This window comes from Plodia interpunctella, chromosome Z (assembly GCF_027563975.2).
Source record: "Plodia interpunctella isolate USDA-ARS_2022_Savannah chromosome Z, ilPloInte3.2, whole genome shotgun sequence".
NCBI classification, from domain to species: domain Eukaryota; kingdom Metazoa; phylum Arthropoda; class Insecta; order Lepidoptera; family Pyralidae; genus Plodia; species Plodia interpunctella.
Window position 1 is genome coordinate 8006366 of NC_071324.2, and position 23445 is coordinate 8029810.

Below are 23445 nucleotides of genomic sequence, written 5' to 3' on the forward strand. Positions count from 1 at the left end.
TACTTATTGAATGTATTATATGGTATTCCCGGTATTTACTGACAGACGTCTGTGAACACCGTGAATACAATCGAGAGTATCGAATCTGTCGATAGATAGTTTAAACCACGTTACTATTTACTATCGATAGTTAAATCGTCATAGTTTTATATTATCCATAGTATTCTGTTACAATTTATGAATGCATCCTTACATTTATTATAAACAAAGTCTGTAGGTCCGTCTGTAGATCTGTTCACGATAAATTTAAAAACTACCGCACGGATGTTCATGCGATTTTCAACAATATATAGTGTGATTTCTGAGGAAGGTTTTGGTGCATATTATTATGTCTGAATCCGAGCGAACCGGGGCGGGCCGCTATTATAGGTATATAAATAAGTTTGCATTCAAAATATTTCTAGAGTTATCGTATCCAGTTTATTTTAGTACTAAAATTAAAGTTCGAATTTTAGTTTTTTTACAATATTAATTAAAAATAAAATTTGTCTATAAAGATAATATAGCCATCAAATTATTTCAACGATAATATAGTTTAGTAAATCGCTATTAAACGTAATTGTTTTTATATATGTGGTTAAACATTAAAATTCATCAAACTAGGCTAAGAATCTAGGGACAATATCGCTAAAGTGGCCGCATTGCCAGTTCAATATGGATTCCGAATATAAAAATACGTACCTACCTATGTGATGTGTGTGCCGTGTGTGCCAGTGTCAGTCTAGACAAGTCTAGAAGCAGTGCCAGAGTTACTCCGTAAGTCATGGCTGAATGAAAACATACTGTCTTGTCTCGCCAACTAAATAAAAAAATAATTCAATGTCAGAAAGGTCAATGCATGTCAGTTTGTTCTCGTTGACCTAAAATACAAACTATCTCAGCGCAGTTGATGATTGGCTGTAATAATATTTCACGTACCCTATGGACCAATCAAATGTCTATAAATTTGATATCACACATTGATCTTCAATTTGACTTTTTTATGTCCACTGAAAGCATACTCATTCCACTTATCGTCCCGGCCAGTCTCGTCCGTTTTAGATCCCGCGAGCAAAATTGGAGTGTTTCTCTGTAAATTTGAAGATATACATTTAAAGGTATGTATGTAGTAAGAGCTCAATTTTGAATTTCAAACCAGCTTCTAAGTAATTTTTGCATTCGTAGTTATGGTTACATTTTTCTCTTTTGTTGCACATAATATAGGACAATCATTCAACTTTTAGTGCACTAAAATCCTGGGAGTTGTACCTACCTTGATTGAAATTCAATATTCTGTGACCTAGATTTAACTTTGTGCGCAGGTACTGGTACTATCTACCTATACTTAAAATTTTTTTTTACATAGTTACATAGGTACCTCTTCTCGATTATTCTGATAACTTACCGGCTTTCTGATAAAAATAGGTATAATTTATATTGTTAATGAATTCCCATGTCTTAATTACTTACTAATTGCCATTACTTAATTTGTACTTTCTTTGTTAATTTATTGTTTCAATAACTATAGAATCCTTGCAATTATTCGTTGGGTGGAATTTTCAAAATACTTAGTAAATTTTTTTTTACACTATAACTTCGGTTTTCGCGACCTCGAGAATGCGAGGATGTGACAAAGAAAGATAGAATCTCCACTGCCATGGAAACAGGAGTGTTAGAATATAGCATAGGTGTCATGAAAAGTATCCCAATCCAGAAATCCTTTTTACTGTACCTACCTGATAAAAGACCTGTTGGAAAATGGTTAACTTGTTTCAAAAGCTCACATTTCCTTTGCTTAGGTCACTATTATTTGAAAAAATCTACTGACTCTGACACAGTCTTCTTCTGATTTAAAGTGTCATTTAGAAGTCAACCTTTTATTAATTATGGATAACTCTCTTTAGAAAATAAAAAATGGGCCGTAAATTTGTTGTTGGTGGAAACTGGAAGATGAATGGTGACAAGAATCAAATCAATGAAATCATAAACAATTTGAAGAAAGGACCACTAGATCCCAATGCTGAGGTAAGGTCTCACACACATTATTTATTATCTAATGAAATAACATTTAGGTTGCAATTTTTGTGGATTTTTGGTCCTTACAAAGAACCATTTATTAGCTGCTCAATTTGTTTGTCTGTATTTCTGCTAAATGTTTTCTTATTTGTAATAGATTTTTACATAATAATCAATTTCTTACTTATTTGGTTATTTGTTCTAGAATGTTATTAATTTGTAAAGTTACATATAAGAAATAAAATCACACTGGGTGCTCATATTATTATAATTAATACTTTGATTTAGGTTGTCTTGGGAATTCCTGCTATCTACCTTGCATATGTTAAAAGTATTGTACCAGACAATATCGCTGTGGCTGCACAAAACTGCTGGAAAGTGGCAAAGGGTGCTTTCACTGGTAAGTTCTTTAGTTCACTATATATGATTTATTGTATATTTAAACAATTTCTAATGAAATTTGTAACTAAATTCTTGTTACACCTAAAACAAATTCTGATATATTTCTTAAAAATACAATCTGTTGCCAAATTTTTTTAATTGCATTACAAAAAAATAAAAACTCAATAGAAAAAATCTTGTATATAAAATCAAACTACTTTTAAAAAATGGTACTTACATAAAGCTATATACATGTTAGTTTCATATAGTAAAAAATTAGGCAAATGGAGAATGTGACTGAATTATTTTTCATTATTTTTCAAATAGGTGAGATTTCACCAGTGATGATCAAAGATATTGGTGTTGATTGGGTAATTTTGGGACATTCTGAAAGAAGGACTATTTTTGGAGAGAAAGATGACCTTGTTGCAGAAAAGGTAATAGTATTCTCTTCATATTTTGTAATTTTATTTTTGTTATGCGGGTTAAATGACAGTAATTAAAAGTTTAAATAAATTTTCTCAATTTTAGAATGCTTTATTAATTGCAGGTTGCCCATGCTTTAGAAAGTGGTTTAAAAGTGATTGCTTGCATTGGTGAAACCCTAGAGGAGAGGGAAGCAGGCAAAACAGAGGAGGTGGTGTTCAGGCAGACCAAGGCTCTTGTTCCAGCCATCGGGGACAAGTGGGACAATGTTGTGTTGGCCTATGAACCTGTCTGGGCTATCGGCACTGGAAAAACTGCCAGCCCTCAACAGGTACTTAATTAGTTCTTCTAAACATCAGACATGTCAATTTTCTTTCCCATATAATATAATACATACAATACAATGACATTATATATAATACATTTACAACAACAGCTATATCCCATTTCAGTAATAATAGAATATTTTTTTTTTTTACTTATGCACCAATTTTTTATAATCATAGCTTTGCATTAGCATTTGCAAGGTAATTAATTTGTAAAAGATTGCACTAGTGATAAGGCCGCTTTCTAGTTATCGTTTTGTATAAATAGTATTTTTTATCTTGTTTTTGGTGCAATGCAGTGTTTTTACTTACACAAATATAAGAAATACTTAAATAATGTAATGTGAGTATTTTTTATCGACTTGTAGCCACACAGGCAGTGAGGATGACCAGTGTAATCATTCAATTATGTAATAATATTGTTTCCAGTCTCACAGTTTTTTGCATGCTTCACTTTTTTTTTACTTGTAGCCACAGCCAATAACATATGAAGGACACTTGTGTAATCATTCAACATTCGTTTTCAGGCTCAAGAGGTGCATGCTTCGCTACGCAATTGGTTATCGACCAACGTGTCTGCCGATATCGCCAGCTCAGTCCGCATTCAGTATGGAGGCTCGGTGACAGCTGCCAATGCGAGGGAGCTCGCCGCTTGCCCAGACATCGATGGCTTCCTCGTCGGCGGCGCCAGCCTCAAACCTGAGTTTGTAGATATCGTCAATGCCAGCAAGTAGAAGCTGAACATATGGTATGAGATGCTGTCATGGGCCTACAGACAATACCGCGTTTAAAAATTGCGACCCGCGAACATTAGTGTCTCATCGATCGATCATAGTCAAGAAACAGTGTAATATAAACTACTTTTATTGCATTAAATGTTAATAGAATATGATAGTATAAGACTAAGATTGAGGGTTTCAGCACAAGTTACTGACTAATGTTCTAAAATAATTTTAGGTAGTAATCAAAACCATTTTATATATTAATCTAAATGGTTGACCCTCAATTCAAGTCGAATAATGGGTTATTCACTATATTATTATCACATACATATAATATTCAACTATATTAAACATTGTAATTACGTAAAGTTTAACTTTGTCCCTTGCATCTCTTCCCTGGCATATTACTGTTATCGTATATCAATAATATGATACTAGGATATTTTCATTTATAACAATATTTTGATAGCTTAATAATTTATAAATCCTTATTTAATGTGAATGTATTTTTTGCTTTTTCATGAAAAAAGGATACAATGGTTTTAGGTGACTTTTTAATTCGGAGGTAGCCAGAGGGCTAATAGCTAGCTTTAAAAAATATTTCTATAAACTATGTTGTTTATTATTTAGGATAATAAAATGGATGATATTTTCATCATTGTGTGCATAACACACACACTACTTCAATGACGCCATGTATTGACCAAGGCTATCATTCAATGTCGAGCTCTTATAGTGAATAACTCTTAATACCACATTTTAATAATAATTGCAATTAATACTGCTGTCGCTATTTTATCCTTGATATAATAATAACAACTTTATCAAACGAAGTATGTGTCATGTAGGTGAAATATATTATATTAGTTATGTAATATTAGATAACTCAATGGGCGTAAACAGTAGACAAATATTAATGAATATTGTATCACTAAATACGTGTAAGACTTTAAACTTGTTGTTGTTAAAGAAGTTTATTTATACTAGCGTTATTATTGATATGTGTTAATTATAACTTTTATCATCTTTTGTTGCAATTGTACACCCGCTAGATTTACTATTTACAACACTTTTATCTTGCGATTATGTTTCAAGTTTACGTACATAAAATTAGTAAAAAAATAGTTCCTTTTTTTTTCTATGGCTACTATTAGTCTTGTAATCACCGCCTAATTACAACAGGCTTGATTATGTCTGTGTTTATTTCTTCTGCAATATTTTAATCATGGCTCTTGCGATTTATAGTCTACCTATCTTTACGAAGGATACTTGCAGAAATGCATATTATTTTATTTGTAATTTTTGTTCATAACTTTATATTTCGAGCTTTTAAGTATAAATAAAATATTAACATAATGAAACCATAAGTACTTTTATTTTGTTAACAATAACCAATTGAAAAAAATAACTCCTATACCCTTGTCAATAAAAATATTGAATAACATTGACGACGGTACTATTACTGGTAATATACATACGTAAAATTACATATTTACACCTTATAAGTAAATATATATCTGTATTTAGATACATTCAACCGAAAATACCGTGCCAATGATACAAAATGTGGAAACTAATCCATTGATGGATTTGTTCAGTTTGAGTAGAATACAAACAGCATTTTGCACAAATATTTTCGATTAAATGTATAGTTTGTTTATCCATCACAATATTGGAAATCCTTCACCTTTAACAATCTAATAATAATAAAAATCTAATAACAATTATTCTATTTAAGATTAATTGAATGGGAAATCCATTCAATTCAAGAAAATGATTCACTTTTGTGTGAGAATATTGGTTAGGTTTTTCGTAATTAGCTTGCCCTTGGATATACCTAAATATTTATCAAATGACACATTTATGTTTACATAGGATACTTTTTTAAATGCCGGAAAAATTATCATAACATTCTTTTTTAAATGGCGGAAAAACTATCATAATATTTAGGTGTTCTCAGCACACAATAATAGTGAACATAAATTATGGACATGTCAAAACTAATGCTGATCATGAAAATTTGTACAGAGCAAGAAATATATAGATATCTTGATAGCTAATATCCAAATATTAGTTCTATTTTGTATTCAAACGTGCCGTGATATTTACACTGGTACCTAATTAAAGTATTTACTTCATGTATAAGTAATTTACTTTGGATAATTTGTAAGGTAAACAAACGTATCGTATTGCTACGTTATTAAATTTAATTTCGTATGTTATACGATAAGTCTTTATATAAACAATTTTGGTCGATCAGTTGAGATTGCACAAGTTTTTTAAATATATTAAGTACATAAAGCCTATAGCATGTACCATACCGTTTATCTTTATCGTATATGATTGATTTATAGACAATTCGTGAACCCATATGAATAGATGTAAGTATACAAATCTAAAGAGGACGTTATACTACGCACAAAGTTAATGAACCAGTCTTGGTTTCTTAATCATATTTATGTGCGACGCGCGGTCTCGGAGTTTTGCTTACACTTAATACGCTGTGACTAGTAATCGTAGCTGACATTTACATATTTAAGGTCTCTCTCATCGTTACGTGTTGAATTTACGGCTGTGACGCCTAAATCCTGAGGATCTTTAAATATTGAAAATTTGCTTTTTATTATTTAACTGCCACCTGCCTGACGTCAACCCTTTATGGGATGCTGTTATTGCCTATAAACTGTCGAGGCTTTATTCTTCTACACATAATTAGAAGTACTCGTATTTGATGTTTTCATATGATTGTTGTGGTTGTAGGCTATTTGAAACTTGTAGTGAACTGTTGTGGACTTAGCACCTATTCGAAAATGTAAGAGGTGCTTTTAATTCTATAAGATCAGCAACATCTCCTGTGTTACAATTTGTTTAAAATTTTAATGCACTATAAAATAAATTTTAGCTTTCTTTATTAGAATCTTACTATTAAGTTTAAGATAATGTTCTTATAGGTACATGATGTGTCATTTACAAATCAATGATTAGATTATGAAATATACCTACTCTTGGTTAATAACTCCAATTTATGTAAATCTATTAATGTATAAGGCAAGCACCCATAAAATTTCTTAATCTTTGTATATTGTTTGTTAAAGTATGCTAAAGTGTTCTTATGATCCAGAAGTTAATTAGAATGTGGATCTACACGATATCTCCTAATCAAGACACAAAATATGGTGTATATTTTATGCTGCATGCTTTGTGAGGTATATTATCGGTTTAAGCAGTATATCCACCACGTGGAAACATTGATAAATCAACATATTGGCATATAAATTCTTGCTAGTAGTCGATTTTAGGATGACACAAACTAATCTAATTAAAAATATTTGCCGCTTCGGTTATGATTCTGAATATTGGTTTGTTTTGTTCTTTCTCAAATATTTTCTTTTTTTTAATTGTCTTGGTCAGGAAATACTGTTTTGCCTAAGAATGGGAGAGGCTTGATAATAGGTCCCCCGTACGAAAATACCGTCTTGACAGGCTCGAACCACGACGCCAGGAAGGACAGCATAAGCATCACAAAGAAGAATTTCACGATGCAGTCTAAGACGAATAAGCTGCAACAAAATATTTCTAATATTAGGTGTAATTGTAAATTTAGAAAAGCTAGACTATGAGCTTCTCTTGCTTGGGATATATATTTATGTAGCTCTCAGGTCCCACTGCTGGGCAAAAGCCTTTCTTTGTTTTCAACCACTTCTATTTCTCGCCAGTTTACAACTTTACAACGCTTGGGTTTATATCCGCCTAATGTATGTTACACTTATGTAAGATCTGTTAGTTTTAATGTTTTCCATGTGAACCAGCGACTCATGCGAACACATCCTCACACGTCACGATACACGATAATTCCACGATTTTTATGTGTGTTTAGAAATTTATCTCTACTTACATATTGTGGTGTGTCCTATTCTTAGTAAGTTTACTTGGATCTTCTTTCAAGCAGTATATTCGACCGCCTTCCACACTCTTCTTCATGTATTCGTCTCGGTCGCCTTTACTGAGGTCTGTCAGGAATATTTGCTTTTCTTCATCGTCGAGGTAGGAACGTATCTTGTCAAAGTTAGGGCAAGGGAAGGTCCAAGGACGCATCGTGAAGTATTGCAGGACTTCAAGACCTTGGCTGATTCTGTCCTGGATTCTCACCATGCTGTAAAAATATGCACATATATTATTTAATTTATCATGGTTATTGAATCTTAACTAAAGTTACCTATCATGCACAAAAAGCTTTTTCGAATCTTCCTGTTAGTTCAAAACATAAGCGCCTTTGAAAAATAGGCCTTCTGCATATCAGAATAGATTCTTCCGAATTTCCCTCGAGGAGAATATTTAAAGTTCGTTACTTACAATCGCTTCTGCCCCAGCAGAAGTAACAGAAGGTCTATGAAGTACGCTGGTAACAGATGGAACAAGACGCGCTTTACTTCATGTACCGCTTTGTTAGTCGTGATGTCGCCGTTGGGGTACCACAAGGGCCATTCCAGGGGGTATTTCCGACCGTAGACCTTCGCTACGTTCAGAACATCGCCCCATGTCGTGGGCTGCTGGTGTCCGACGTTCACGTTGTAAACCGGAATAACTTCACTCCTGAAAAAAATAACCAAATTGTATGGAACAAGCGATTTGATAATCTATATAAATATATCTTCTATAGTGATTGAAATCATCGATTGTTTGTATAAACTTTAATGGTTGCGTTTCTCCAGAAAACATATTTAAAATGTAATGCGCCCATAGAATATTGAATAAAAAAATTAAAAATACCGTGACTTTATCGCAATGTCAAATAGCGTACTAACTTTTCGGGTTTGGTGGCTTCTATCTTGCCTAGTGCGATGATAGCGTTAATAGCTATATCGACAGGGATGACCTGCGCGGTGAGGGTGCCATCGCACAACATGGTGCGGATGACACCCTTGCCCGCTCCCAACATCAACCCCACGGGACCGTTCAGGTTGTCTACCCAGCCCGCCACTGGCTCTCTATAGGACGGACATACTGTAAACGGAAACATAAAAAATAAGTATTAATTATTTTCCACATCTTCGTATTTATTATCTTGATCAAGGAAGCAATGAAGCAAAGAGTATATATGTATATACATAAGTTATATATTACGATGAGTGTGTATCCACTGGCTATACCTGCGCTGAACTAATTTGAAATGATGATCAATAAATTCTAATCCAGAACAGACAAATTTTCTGGAGTAACAGTCTATGTAAGTACCACGAAGACATCTACAAACTACGCAGGCCACTTTCAATCAGGCCTTGTGGAAGTTGGGATCATCATCAGGTATTGTAGACGAATCTGCTTTTAGCGGTAGACTTCTTATGGCTTAGATCGGAAGCCCAGCACTTATAAGTAGACTGAAACCCAGCACAAACTAAAAGACTGTATCAAAAATTCTGGCCACTTTTATAATTGAATCAAAAATATTACCAATGCTCGGACGGGCAATGACGACGGGGAGTTCCCCGTACGCTTCCTCCACGATTCTCTCGGCCAGTCGCTTGGAGTATGTGTAACTATTGGGATGGGCCCCCAATAGAGACGGCGTTACCACCTTCAGTTGCTTGTCATCCATCCATTCAATCAGTCTCATCACGTCTTCAGGCTTAGCGGGAGGTGCATGCATCTGTGAAATTAATTTAAATTTATGTAAACAAAAAAGAGTTCAAAGGTGTAGCTGCTTGCTATCAATAGAAAATGTCACCGATTTCGATTCAATAATAGGTAGATAAAGACTGACAAGGACATTGAAATAGGAAATTTTCAAAAGTAATTTCGTAATGACATTTTCTTGAAAAATAAACGACAGCAACGACTCCTTCACCGTGCCAGATATCCTTGTCAATCTTTATATAAATATCTGTCAATCTCCACCTTTTCAAAATAAGATGTACATTGTAATGATTTTTTTAGAATTATTTGTGAGTATGTAACGTCAGAATCAGAGTGTTATTAAGTCTTACCCTTTCTCCCAAAGATTGATAGTCCGGATAACAGAAAGCGGTGGAAAGATGGACGAAAATTTGAAGATTTCTCATTCTCTTTGCTACTTTCAGCGTCCTCAGTGTGCCAGTGGTGTTCATGTCGACATTGTCCTTCAACGGCGCTTCCAGTTTGAGAGTAGCAGCGAAGTGGAAGACCACATGTACCTCGTTGGCCAGCTCCTCGATCACAGATTCTGATAGGCCGAAATCATCAAATAAAACGTCTCCTTGCAGAGCCTTCACTTTCTTCAAAACACTAGGTCGTTCGTTCCGGATACGATCGAATAACTAAAACATGACAAACATACATACAGTCCGTAGCTAATATATCTAAACTGTATTTTCAAAACAAAGCCTCAGATAGTGGCCATGATGAAAATTAGCATTTGAACATTTCTTTAAGTTAATTTCGTAAAAGGAAGAAAAATGTTAGTCATGAGTCATCTCTAGATAGAAAACTTGGAGAAGTTATCTGAATCTATGACCTTCACACGTGCCAAGCTGAATCGCGAATATTAATAGAATGTTTACATACAGGCAATCTGTGCATGTCTTCTAACCGTTGAGCAACAGACTTTCCTCTCTTGGGCCTCATCAGCAAGTAAATGGTTCCGAGGTCGGGAATGGAGTAGAGCATTTTCTCTATGAGCACCTTGCCCATGAATCCCGTCCCACCTGTGAGCAGGATGTTTTTGCCCGCGTAAAACTCTCTTACAGACATTTCTGTGGACCAAAATAAATGAACTGATTAGGATATTACTTAGATTTTTGTTTACTGAGCCTGTTTACTGAGTGATAATTATTATATTGTCAAAATAAGTACCCTGTGTTTCAACCGCGGTCTTTCACTTTAATTAAACGTACCAAATTTTATCAAATTGGTTTCAGCGGTTTAGCCATAAAAGCGTGGCACTAACTTTTGCATCTCTATAAGGTACACCTATATATAGTACTAGCTTTTGCCCGCGTCTTCGTCCGCTATAAAAAGTAGCCCATCACACTTTAGCTCTCCAAATATCTCCACACGAAAAATCACTTCAAACAAACACACTTTCACATTTATATACTTAATTTAGCTGGATTATCATGAAACACAATAATTTATATGTGTTACCCAAGCTTAATAGCTTTTATAACAAAAAAGTTTTATTCGAATCTGTCCAGTACTTTCGGAGATTAGCGTGTACAATTTTTTTCAAATTCTTACTCTATAACTTCTATGACTCTATCGCCTAATTTTGTTTTCGTGTTTAATGCACAGATTTTTTTAATCTACTGTTTTATTGATGCTTATGGATTAAAGGCATTCAAATAAGTAAGGTATAGTTTTTCTTTTTCTATTTCTAATATGTTTGGAATATGGAAATAGACAAATAAAAGACTTTTATTTGCAATTGTTAAAAGACTTTTATGTGTATTGTGTCAGAAAATCAACGAATAGGAAACATCAACGTTACACAAAAGAGTAGAAAGATTTCATCGCGTAAAATCATGTTGTTATATTTTGACTCAATTAGAAAGAGCAGTATGCGTGTTGACCTTGTGTGGTTTGCTATTAGACAAAAACGAGATTTTTAACTCTATCATCTAGTTTACGAAATACATCGTTGCCCAACTAATGTTGCCACTGCTGCTAACTCTCGTGCTGTTTGGTAGTTTGAAACCAAGCATTTATAGACCGTTTCTTTGTTTCTATATTTAAACTATTGCATTGTGTATGGTTTGGTACTATCGTGTGTTTACCTAACAGATATGGAAAATATAAAAATATTTTGTTTAGAGTTAATTTAGTTATAGCTTTGAAAGATTTTAAAATATGGCTTCTCGTGTACCCTTGCAGTTTTTAATTCAAACATACTCAACTAAAGGAGGAATTCTGATAGACAATGAAATTATAATTCCAGATTAATGGAACAAAAAGCTAGTGTTTATCAACAATTTATTACCTAGATCAAGATGGATGAATATTACAAACTGTATAGGCACGGAAATGTTATCATATATTACCCAATTTTTAACTGATTATATCTAGAAACTTTGTAAGAGTATTTACATTGTTTCTAGATATAATCTAAATCATTGTTTCATATTTTTTATGACTAGATAAGTATATCTAGTAACCATTATTTCGTCTGTAATTACTTATGTAACGTTATGGTTCGATAGAGTGAAAGCTAAGATTGATTTTCGGCAAAAAATGAAATGATTTCTAAAATTATGTTTGTTTATAAGACAGTGATTCGTAGATTTTATTCATAAGTAAATTATAAAAATAAAATTGTTACTACTGCTTAACTATATTATAAAAATAAAATGTAATTAGTGTATTAGGTAGTTGTATAGATTAGAATGAGTTCGAAATTTGTTATAGGCATTCTTTGAGGATATTGGTAGTACCATACTTATACTTACTTTTATATCAGTATAAACGTTAAAATTACAAATACATGCTTTCTCAAAATGTGATAGCCATTGTGTTAACGATCATAATTTGTGAAACTTGCCAAATTAATTATTGATCAGTATATAACATAAATAGCCAACTCAGCCCACTCCAAATAAATAAAAAAAAACTTAGATCATGGGATAACTTATAATTATAATTAAGTTTAATTTTGCTTAGTCTTTCTGTTATTGTATTTTATTCGTTGAAATGTACTACCCGCGTGGACAAAAATCTTTAGAGGAAAATCTTACCGCGCTTTATTGCATTTAAATATTTTTCTTGGCTATAAAATATGTGAATGGGACGAGTTGACCAAAAAACATTCATTAGGTGAACTTAGCCTATGGTGTTCGTTTATGTAGAATGAGTTGACTACCTACTTGTAAATTGATTAATTATTTCTGAAGAACATATAATATTTGAGTTTCATAATTTTTTGTACAACATTGAATATTCTATGAATACATTTCAAGAGTCGATATAGTTAGTATAATTGTGTACTTTTGTACACAAAGCCATACAGTACAGCCATACCGTTTATCCTAGATTTTAAAGTCTAGTGCTAATATTACATAGTTCTCAGGTTTATATCGTGGTTAATAAAATAAATTTAGTAATTTTACAGACCGACTTACATAACCTGTTTCACCAGCTTCTGAATTTACTCATGAACAGACAATATTTAAAATTGCATTCCAATCATGTTGTGATTTAGCAAATAAACTCATCATTACTATATTGAGATAGTGTACATACGTTTAAACTTTAGTGACAGTAAAAATACCACAATCTGTTTATTTTCCATTTATTGAAATAGTCTTATTCCGTATATTATTAGCGATAGTATTTGTATTGTATGTGCGACATTTCTCTCATAATATCTAAATCTAAAAGCCTTCCTTGGTTCTATCTCAGCCCGAGAGTGTCGGAGCCTAGGGTCCAGATAGATAGACGTAAGTAGTTTATAATAGGTCTAGGCCCTTGACGATGCCGCTGATAATAACAAATCAGAAAATTACGTTAGGTTACAAATTACTGAAAAATTTACGTGCGAATGTTCTGATCGTGCGAAAAGGTAGGAATATGTACTTATCTATCATAGGTCTACAAAGAGACGTGTATAAATACAATGTGCTACCTACAACCGCACCTGACCTACATGAATCAAATTGTCACAGTTATGTGAATAAATATATTAGTCAACAATAGCTGCTTATATCATTGGTTCAGTCTTGAGCCCGGTCACAGTCGATGACACATCAATCAGCCCAAATTCATTGCAAATTCGCCATTTTATCGCGAAATGAAGGTCTTAAGGAACTTGACATGCGGGCGACTGTACTGGCAGTAGCAACTGTTACTCATTCAATTGATAGTGGTTTTCTGAAAGTCGTTGGTTAATAATTAGGTACTAGTTAAGACTATTCCTTCCTTTGCTCAATTTGCTCTGTCATATCCAACACTTACAAACTGGGCCGTCTGTAGTCTTTGAGCGCGAAAAGCTCAGTCTAATTATAATACCTATTATTTATTATAGCATTTATACATAACCATCAATTAAAAATAAACCCGCGAATGCATTTAGAAGCTCCGCAAACATCTGGCGCAATCCATTCCATAGTATTCTTTTAAATGAAATGAAGTAACGGACAATTATGATATACATTAAATTGCCAAGGTAAAGATATACTTATTTGTATAATTTATTAAAACTGTGATTAACACTGTTTAGGAGAGTTATATAGGTTAAAGGTATAGGTTAAATCAAATTTATGTATAATGGTATAATAAACTGCATTGAAATCCGTTGCGTTGATTAAAAGAAGAAATAGTGACTTTGTTTTATACTATGTAAAATGGTAATAAGTACTATTATTTGAAATTATTTATCTTTAAGAGCTACAAATTACATATAGCATTTCTGAACTCCTCTACTGCCCAAAGAGGAATGTGTACCTACTCTATTTGTTTGTACCCAGTTTCCTTTACAAATATTAACTTCCTCGACGTTCGGATAAAAACCTCAACTGCCTTGAACCCAAATACCTACCAATGGAGATTATATACTTACATGACTCATGAATGAGACTTAACATGAAAGCAGAAGAATTTGTTGTGTATTTTGGACTGAAGGAATATATATAAGTTCACACATTCTCTGATTAGGGTGGGTCGTGATCGTGTTTCAAAATCTAATGTAAAAATTTATTTCATTCAAACTTTAAAAAATACAAATACAAAAATGCCGTTTTATAAATAAAAATAATCTTCCAACGCGCCACAGGGAGGCAACGTGCCCAGTATACTGGCAGCGTTGCCCCGTTGTATCGCGAGACTTACACGCTGAGCAAAAAAGCTGCCAGCCCTCGAGTCTCCTGTTGCCTCCACAAGGAGCGTCGTTATTTCTCTTAAAAATAGCCTTGCTTCAGGACCCCAAGGGCCCATCGTTCCAACAGCAAAAGGGCAAGGCAACAGAAATCTAATTAAGTAACGCATTATTATTTTTTACCAACTACAAATTGAAATTAAAAATTTCATGTCTCTTACTTTCAAAATGAAATTTTTTCATAGAAACTTACAACCCCTATTTCACACCTATCAGAATAGAATTAAATACATTATTATTTTTTGCCAACAACAAATTTAAATTAAAAAATTTCATGTATCTGACTACAAAAATGACGGAGTTTCATACAAACTGGCAATCCATATTTCATCCTCTTAGTGATGGAATTTTGAAATATAATATATATAATATATTAGGACAAATCACACAGATTGAGCTAGCCCCAAAGTAAGTTCGAGACTTGTGTTATAGGATACTAACTCAACGATGCTATATTTTATAATAAATACATATATAGATAAACATCCAAGACCCGGGCCAATCAGAAAAAGATCATTTTCCATCATGACCCGACCGGGGATCGAACCCGGGACCTCTCGGTTCAGTGACAAGAACCTTACCACTGCGCCACCGAGGTCGTCAAAATATCCTCTTAGCGGACGTCTTCTAGTTACAATCAACCTTCCTGGCAAATTTCATCTTCATGGCCTCAGTAGTTTTCGAGATTTCGTGATAAGTGAGTGAGTATATATAGATGTTACATACGTAGTCAAAAATACATTTAGTTCAACTTGCGCCATCTTATTATGATAGATGTGTCAGTGTATGTATCTGTTGGTAGTTATATCGATAATGATTACCAAATAATGTAACCAAATTTCTAGTAATTTAATGAAGTAACATAACTAATTATGAATTTTATGAAGTGATCTATCTGAGTGTAAGTTTTTATATTATGAATAATCTTTGTTTCATTTCATGTTTATATTGATCTTCCTATATAATGAGTTATCATCTCAACTCGATACAGAATATATTTAAGTATTATTTTATCTTAGCCTTTGATCTTAGATCGACTCACAGTTATGAAAATTTACTAATATTTAATAAATTTTCATAACTGCGTTTTTTTATAAGTAGCCACAAAAAGGGAATTTCCTTCACTATTAGGTACTCAACTGGTAATCAAAAAGGACTTTTTAATCTCACTTCATATGAGGCGATAGACTTACCGTTTGATTATGCTATTCCTAAAGTCTCCACATTTGGGATACATGTAATAGACTCAGGTAATAGAATCTTCATGTTCGGTTTCAAATTTGTGGTACGCCGCAAGATTACTGTGATTACTTGAATGACCTCTACGACTCCATGATACGATCGCTTCAACATGAACAGTATAACACTATAGGAATGGGTGCGACAAGAGTAAATACGTGGAGTTTTGGAGCAATTCTTTACTATCACTGTTTTTTTTGGGTAAAATCCTATATTTAAAATTAATTAATCATCAATTAAAATTAATTGAATCCTTGTTATAATCCTAAACTAAATCCTTATTATAATAGTACCAGTTCCCTCCCACAGTTTGCCCGATAGGTCAATTACCCATTTATTTATTCCACCTTGGTCTAAGTTCATTATCAGAAATTAATTATCAATGATTGTAATTAGTTTCCTCTGGAACATTGATGGTGTAATTCAATGGCACTAACTGTGCAATGGGGATTTCGTTTAGCCCTACCCGCGGTTTGCTCGGGTAAAATAAATTACAGATTTTGGTAACTATCTATGGAGATTACCTACACAGAAGATCTCCATAAGGGATGAACAGACTAGGTAGTCAATAATCGTCCTTTTGTTTACCTGGAATATCACATTCTGTCCATACATGTCTATCGTTGTGATCTCAGTAGCTGGTAGATAATTTTTAGGGATAATTTCATAAAGGGTGAATTGAAAGGAACCCTTAATTCTCACTATACACTCATTATATACAGATCGTCAACGAATTATTTTTTACATTAATGACAGTTACGACAAACGAAGGCGATATTGTTAGAAACACAAGTGAAAAAACACTAATAATGACAATGCTTTCATAGATATGACTATAATAAAATATATAAATCACACATTTTCGTACTCGTCCAAACGTTCCATACTAAATGGTACTCTAATGTGACGTCGTGATTGAGTAATATGTTATAATCTTAAGCTATGTTTGTTTCTCAGCTATTTTAGACATTGCGTTTATGGTGATGAATTTTTAATAAACGTTGTTTCAAAACCTTGGCTTTTGTGATGATCGAGTTTATTTTATCTAGATCATACAATTTTGTTACGATTTTCTGATTTAGTCTTCTACCCAATTATTGCCAGAGCGGATCAATTAATTACTATTTTCATTAACTTTATTTATACATATGCACTGCATACGTAGAGATATAAGATACGAATATCTGACAAACGCTGCATATTATAAAGCGTTTCTCAGATACTCGGATCTTTGGTACCATTACTGGTAGACATTTGAAATAGTTATAATTATGTTGAAGATGACCCTGACAGCGAAACTGTTTCGTAAACGTCCAGACAAAGTTTTAGGCCGAGGTGAGGCAACGTTGATATTTTGTATGGTTTCGTTAGATATTAAATATTAATTCTTTCTATTTGATAATTCTTTCTATTTGAGGATACTTGAAACATTTGTTTTAAAATTATAAAGTCACTATTTATCTCGACTGGATTGTTACTTTAATATCCAACATGATCGTTCAATGTGCAATAATAAAAGACTTTGTATCTCTTGATGTATACAATGTAATACAAGATGCAAAAATGTGTTGAAACTCTTTTGAGTAGATTTAGTGGGTAATTTGTTTACGTCCTCCTGGCCTCCGATCTAGTACCTCATTATGATGTAATTCAAATCGCCATAAAATTTAAATTCAGTAAGATTGATCTTTGATAATAGACCTCTAATGTTGATATAACTTTCAAACATTTTCCAGCAATTATATAAGTTTCGATGAAATTAAAAAAATTTTTTTTTTGCATTTTACCAAGGCTAGCTTAGAGTCTGAAATTGTCCGTACAAAGTCGCAGCCGCAAATATACGAACACCGCTCAGATTGTTCCGCTCGTGTTATACTCAAAGCCAGCTCGTAACGCAAATGCGTGAACATTAATTACGTAGTAAAGTAGAGTGATTTTATTTACCACAATAAAAAACCAGCAATGTATGCGGAATCAGCTATAGCGTGAAGCTTATTTATTTACACAAATACTTTAGTAAAATCTACCGCCATAGCGTGGAGCTTATTTATTTACTTAAATACTTTAGTAAAATCTGTAAGTCGCTAGATTTCCTTCATTTAATAATTAACGGTCGTAAAATCATATACGATATATCAAAATTTGAAGTCTTGTTCCCACGTTGAGATGGAAGATAGACTTTGAATACTAAAGTATATGTAAACAAATGACTAGATGTAATGGACATACTTAACATGCTTTATTTTTGGGTTTTATGAGATTAGAATGAGAATTTATAATCACATCCAAGTTGATTTAATGTTAAAGGTTAATCTTTTCTGTAAATTGATAAATCCTTTACAAGAAAAACGTTTCATCATTTAGCTGTTGGAAATGCATAAAATGGTTATTAATATACATAATATATTGAATTACGCAAAAATCCATGGCTCGCTTTCCAAAGACTAACGTCCGACGATCGGCACAATAAATGGCGTATCTAAAAATATCGTGATTTATTATTAGTTGCACAAGGTTGAACAGTATGGTTTTGGGAGTCATTCCATGTGTGTGCAACAGATGTTGCATGCATGAAAATTGATTTGGACAACTTTAGACAGTTATTTCTTTGTGTTTATTTATATATTTTGAAAGGTTAACATATGCTAGTCACATATTTTTATTCACCTGATGTTGCTACCATTCGAACTTACAACGCGGGTCAAGTTACTTTGCTTTAGTAACCAGTAATTTATTTTTATTTACGACAGTAGCTTTGGCATTGCAACTCTAGTGTAGTTATGCTTTGATCCAGGCCAGAAACATGTCAACGATTTATGAAGATGTAATGTTATATATGTATATATGTAAATTTTGTTAGCATTTTCAATTATATTTTTTACCCAAACCTTATTTTTGTTTCCAAAGTTGGTAAAGACACAAATATTTATTTTATTAACGCGTTGATGTCTTTTGTAGGGAAACGAATTACTGCGTAATGTGAATGGAACATTGTAATATATATTTGGATATAATATGGAGCCCTACACTTGTACGAAATACCTGTACTAGATTTTCTCTCATATACTATTGGCTACAATCATAATTTTTCACGTGTTCATACACCATCGATTACCAGGTAACATGTAATTTCAACGAAATTTAGTTCTTTTAAATAAAATATTCAACAAACTGTTTAATTAAATCTATTAAATCTCATATATTTTATAAGACATTTTAATGATACTTTTAATAGATTTTTACCCGTGTCTGGTGTATATATGTCTGCCAAAAAACAAAAAACTTTAATTTATAATTCTTATCGAATAAAACCGCATAGCTTTTGCTTTTTTTTAAACCCTCATAATATTTTTTCATATCTCATATGTACAGACATATGTCACAGACACCTCCTCAAACGCGCCGTACCGAGGCAATGTGCCCAATCTCTTTTCAACTCTTCTTCACAGTGAACTATCTCTTTATAGTGACTATTATTATTCAAGGGATCACAGAGTCTAGGGTTAAATTTAAAAATCAACGAAAATGAGAAATTAAAAGCATCACCTTTGATTCGGACATCCTTACTCACCTACAGATATTTTATATTTATTATTTTTTATTGTATATGCGGAAGACATTAACACAGATATGAGATGCAGCAAGCTAGCGTGTGCAAGAAGTGGCTCATTTTTTACGATTAAACTGTGTTTTTATAATTCAATCTGTTATGTCATACACTTTTTTGTATTCAACGCACATGTACTCGTATTTAATTACATACATAATATAAAACAAATACCTCTGCCACGTCTGTCTGTTAATGATAAACTCAAAAATTACTGCACGAATTTTCATGCGGTTTTTAAGTGGATAGTCTGATGAGTAAGGTTTAAGTGTGCTGGGGAAGGCTTAGAGTATAACTTATTACGTTTTTAACCGAGTGAACCGGGTTTGGGCCGTTTTGCATCTTTTTTATGTTATTGTCATAAAGTTGATTCGCAACACAACTAAACATGTCAGTATCTCATTTTGTTTGTATTTGGTATATTTGTACACTTTTAAGTTTTAGTATATGTATATAAGTGTTTTTTTGTAAGTATGGTCGGCTGCGAAAAGTCTATACATACCTTTGAACCTTATTCGCATGGTATAAGGCAGCAGTAATAGATACTTAGGACCGGGAATTACTGGGAACATGCGGTGGAAGCCGTTTACAATAAATAAAGGACATACTTTAAATTAAATTTTGAAGATTACAACCGGCCTGACGTCAACCCTCTTTGGGAATGATTTTTTTTGTCTATTAACTGTTGGGGCTACGTGTTCCTCAGCTGACACAACACGTGAGAATATGGCGTGGTCCTATTCAGCCACGCCACTAAATGTTATCTACTTCAATTGGATGTCAATTGTTACTTAGTGTTCAGTTTTAATTTAGCTATTTAATTATAATAAATCAACATACGTAATTGAGTATCATCGAATAGTTCGTTGTTTGTCGGATTTCATATGAAAAAAATTGTTTTCTTCACTTACGTGTCTTTGATATCAGTTGACCCGAATTTAGACTGTGAGTTGAAATTCTGTTATTTTCAGTTACTTGCCTATATTATATTTGTAACTAATATTTATTAATCTATTACATATTAGTTTTGACTCAAAAATAGGTGCATTTGTTATCCGAATGGCGCAAATTAAAAAAATATGTAACGATACTACAGCCTTGTGGTACCTATAAAGTCATAAACTTCCAAAGAACTTTATCGTAGTTTCATTGCTTTCATTCTTTCTTAATATGACAAACAAACTCCTTTTCCGCGTCTGTCTGTTCGCGAAAAACTTAAAAACTACTACGGATATAATATGCACGGATATTCATGCCGTTTTAACAATAAATAGTGTGAATCCTGAAGAAGGTTTAGGTGTATAATTTATTGAGTTTTTAGGCGAGCGTAGTCGGCTAGTAGTTACTGAGTTATGACATTATAGTACGCATTAATTTATGAGAAAATGTACTTTGATATGAACATTTAATTTAATAACGATTATTTATTTAAAATGTCAGGTCCCTTCCTCATAACCATAAAATGTGTATTTATGTATGTCTTTTGATTGAACTTATTATCGTAACTGTTTAATAGTATTGTTTAGTTACGTACGGTTTTCCTGAAAGTATAATAAAGATATTAAAATATTTTTAGTGTTAGACATTTTAACATTCAGCCCGACGCGACGGGGGTCGTACGAATTAATTTCATAATCATTTTGTTTAATTAAGTATTTTAATGAAACTGTCTATTAATGAACAATTCGAAACCTTCGAGTTCGTTACCAAACTAATCCTTCACGCTGGAAGGTGAAGGTGAAGCAATAAAGTATTTTTGTACCTCAATTTATTTGATGGACATGGTCTGAGACACCGTGTGAATGAAGGAAGGTAATTTCATCATAATAATGTAACAGGCCCTTTTGGTCTATTCGAATAATCAGATGTATTTTCACATAATCCAATCGCACAAAACTTTAGGTAAAATATACATATAATTTCAATGCATTTTTTTTTCTTCAACGAATAAATAGTCATAGTATCGGATAAAACGGAAAGTAAAAGAGAAAAACTACTCAAAATTATAATGAATAATCAATAAAAAAAAATTATGCGCATAGAAGAATCGTATATTGTTCTTTTTTTTGAAGGTTAGGTCACCAAAAGACAAGTGTGATTGTACAGTAGATGGCCACCGAGAAAGGTCAGCAACTAACGTTACTGGTGAGTTTATTTGAACATAACATTAGTATATACTCTGCAATTTTTTTACGTTACCTTCATAGAATCAGAACAAGCATGTGCGCGAAAGAATTCGAAAGAGTACGATGATTGTATTCCGTAAAATAATATAGGTTTTTAATAACATAGGTACGTCAAAATTTGTGATTTTATATACCTAGTGAGTTCTATTTATAATATAATCTTAGTAGTTAAGCTTTAAATTATATCGATATAAACATTCGCATTAGCAGGACAATATAGACAATTTAAGACAATTTAGATAATTTAAGTAGGTACTAAACCATTATAATTATTCATTTTAGTACCGTAGTAGTAAAGTTGTAACGTTAAGATAACTTTATCAGTAGATGAAAATGGTTTAATTTATAATTAATAGTTTTCCTGTGGAATCTCTGTTAGTTTATCTGAAGCCATTTTCAACTGGATATGATACAATTTTACGTTATAACTTCGGCAAAGTGCATCCTTATAACTATTTCTAATCAACACAGAAATAACAATATTATCTTATATAATGTCTCCATTGCTGGGACACTCGCGTCACTGGAAATAAGGAGTATAGCTCCACGAAACCGGGTTTAACGACTGAAAACACAACCGGGACGCTGGTCCTGGCTGCTGAGCTTAATGATCCTTCCGAAACATGGAGAAGCTCCTGATGATTATATAATAGTATTGTAAATGTTGCTTTTTGTAATAGTATTATTTCAGTGTCAATATCGTACTCGCACAGCAGTAAGTCTATTTCCAAGTTTATTAAAGTTTATTTATATTTGGCATTGAGATAAATTAGTATCAGAGATATAAAATTTTATTGTATGTTACTAATCGCGTATATATTTATTCAGCCAATGCAATTACGATCCACGCAAATGTTCGATTCAGAATACATTTTTGTGCTGCCTTTGGATGTCATAAACGGTTCAAGAAAATTAAGGCAAAAAACTTTCCCTTAGGTACGTGGGAGGAAATCGCATTCAAATAATATGTTTGTTAAGATTTAATGATCGCTGTGTCGTAGTTCACTTCACACGCAAATCACGGCAATTCCTGCTCACGTGATAAATACAATGAAATTAATGCTTACTCAATTGAGTGCTGTCATTAACCAGATTATTTTCATATTAGGGTCTAAGTTCAGATCAATTAACAATAAATTATACTACGCCTTCTCTCTGCTGATGATTTCACAAGATAATATGAAATTGTATAAAAACCAACGTGAAAATTTTAATGCAGTTTAAGAATAATTTTTAATAATCAAATTTTAATTGTTTTTTATGATAAAAAGTAATCAATAGTTTTGTAGATAAAGTATTAATAAACATAAGTCTTAGCTTTTTAGTTTGAATAAACAATATCAATAACAATTGATCATCAAAGTATCACTAAGACGCAACTAAATTATTATGGTTTCGGGCGTTAGAAAGGAAATTACATAAAAGTTTGACTTACTTTTGTTTTTTTTTGTCACGATATGTAGCTGGTAGATCGAAGTAACTGTCTGACGTGTCACAGCCTCTCTCGGGCGCCCACAGCGGCGGACTGGCCAAGTCGCGCTACACGGCTAGATAACATAGGTACCATCTGTCGACGTCAAAATTTTGGTGGAACAAAGTCCGTTACTATTTCATTGATCTTCGGTAGAGTGGCTTTCGAAGCCGAAAAATAGAGCTCAGTGGTCATTTACCTTTGGCTAGTTTTGATGTGGCACGGCGTGTGATTTAGATGATTGTTTTTGTTTTG

General features: G+C 32.8%; 2 protein-coding genes across 3 annotated transcripts; one reads left to right on the forward strand and one right to left on the reverse strand.

The window, feature by feature from the left end:
* Positions 1-859: 859 nt before the first annotated feature.
* Tpi (Triose phosphate isomerase) lies at positions 860-5211 on the forward strand. 2 transcript variants are annotated; one of them, XM_053768727.1, is made up of 6 exons: positions 860-1097; positions 1884-2004; positions 2284-2395; positions 2704-2813; positions 2927-3133; positions 3656-5211. In XM_053768727.1, the coding sequence occupies exons 2-6, from the start codon at positions 1894-1896 to the stop codon at positions 3860-3862; spliced, it is 747 nt and encodes a 248-aa protein (XP_053624702.1). In that variant the 5' UTR covers positions 860-1097; positions 1884-1893; the 3' UTR covers positions 3863-5211. The 2 variants fall into 2 exon arrangements, with proteins under 2 accessions (XP_053624702.1, XP_053624703.1); XM_053768728.1 differs by lacking the exon at positions 860-1097 and adding an exon at positions 1229-1301.
* LOC128683281 (putative fatty acyl-CoA reductase CG5065) lies at positions 5204-23271 on the reverse strand. Its single transcript, XM_053768726.1, has 8 exons — positions 23155-23271; positions 10391-10578; positions 9835-10143; positions 9302-9497; positions 8656-8854; positions 8204-8443; positions 7746-8003; positions 5204-7410 (listed from the first exon to the last, which is right to left on the reverse strand). Exons 2-8 carry the CDS (start codon positions 10574-10576, stop codon positions 7245-7247), a joined length of 1554 nt encoding a protein of 517 aa, XP_053624701.1. The 5' UTR covers positions 10577-10578; positions 23155-23271; the 3' UTR covers positions 5204-7244.
* Between the last annotated feature and the right edge of the window lie 174 nt (positions 23272-23445).

What these genes read in the sequence shown, in the direction of transcription:
- LOC128683281 (XM_053768726.1), bottom strand. Translation starts at nt 10,576, where the DNA reads ATGTCTGTAAGAGAGTTTTACGCGGGCAAAAACATCCTGCTCACAGGT. An exon ending in AAGACATGCACAGATTGCCT is followed by an intron (nt 10,144 to 10,390) that starts GTATGTAAACAT and finishes GTCATGTTTTAG; the next exon opens with TTATTCGATCGTATCCGGAA. An exon ending in GAAGCCACCAAACCCGAAAA is followed by an intron (nt 8,444 to 8,655) that starts GTTAGTACGCTA and finishes TATTTTTTTCAG; the next exon opens with GAGTGAAGTTATTCCGGTTT.
- Tpi (XM_053768727.1), top strand. Translation starts at nt 1,894, where the DNA reads ATGGGCCGTAAATTTGTTGTTGGTGGAAACTGGAAGATGAATGGTGAC. An exon ending in GGCAAAGGGTGCTTTCACTG is followed by an intron (nt 2,396 to 2,703) that starts GTAAGTTCTTTA and finishes TTTTTCAAATAG; the next exon opens with GTGAGATTTCACCAGTGATG. An exon ending in AAACTGCCAGCCCTCAACAG is followed by an intron (nt 3,134 to 3,655) that starts GTACTTAATTAG and finishes ATTCGTTTTCAG; the next exon opens with GCTCAAGAGGTGCATGCTTC.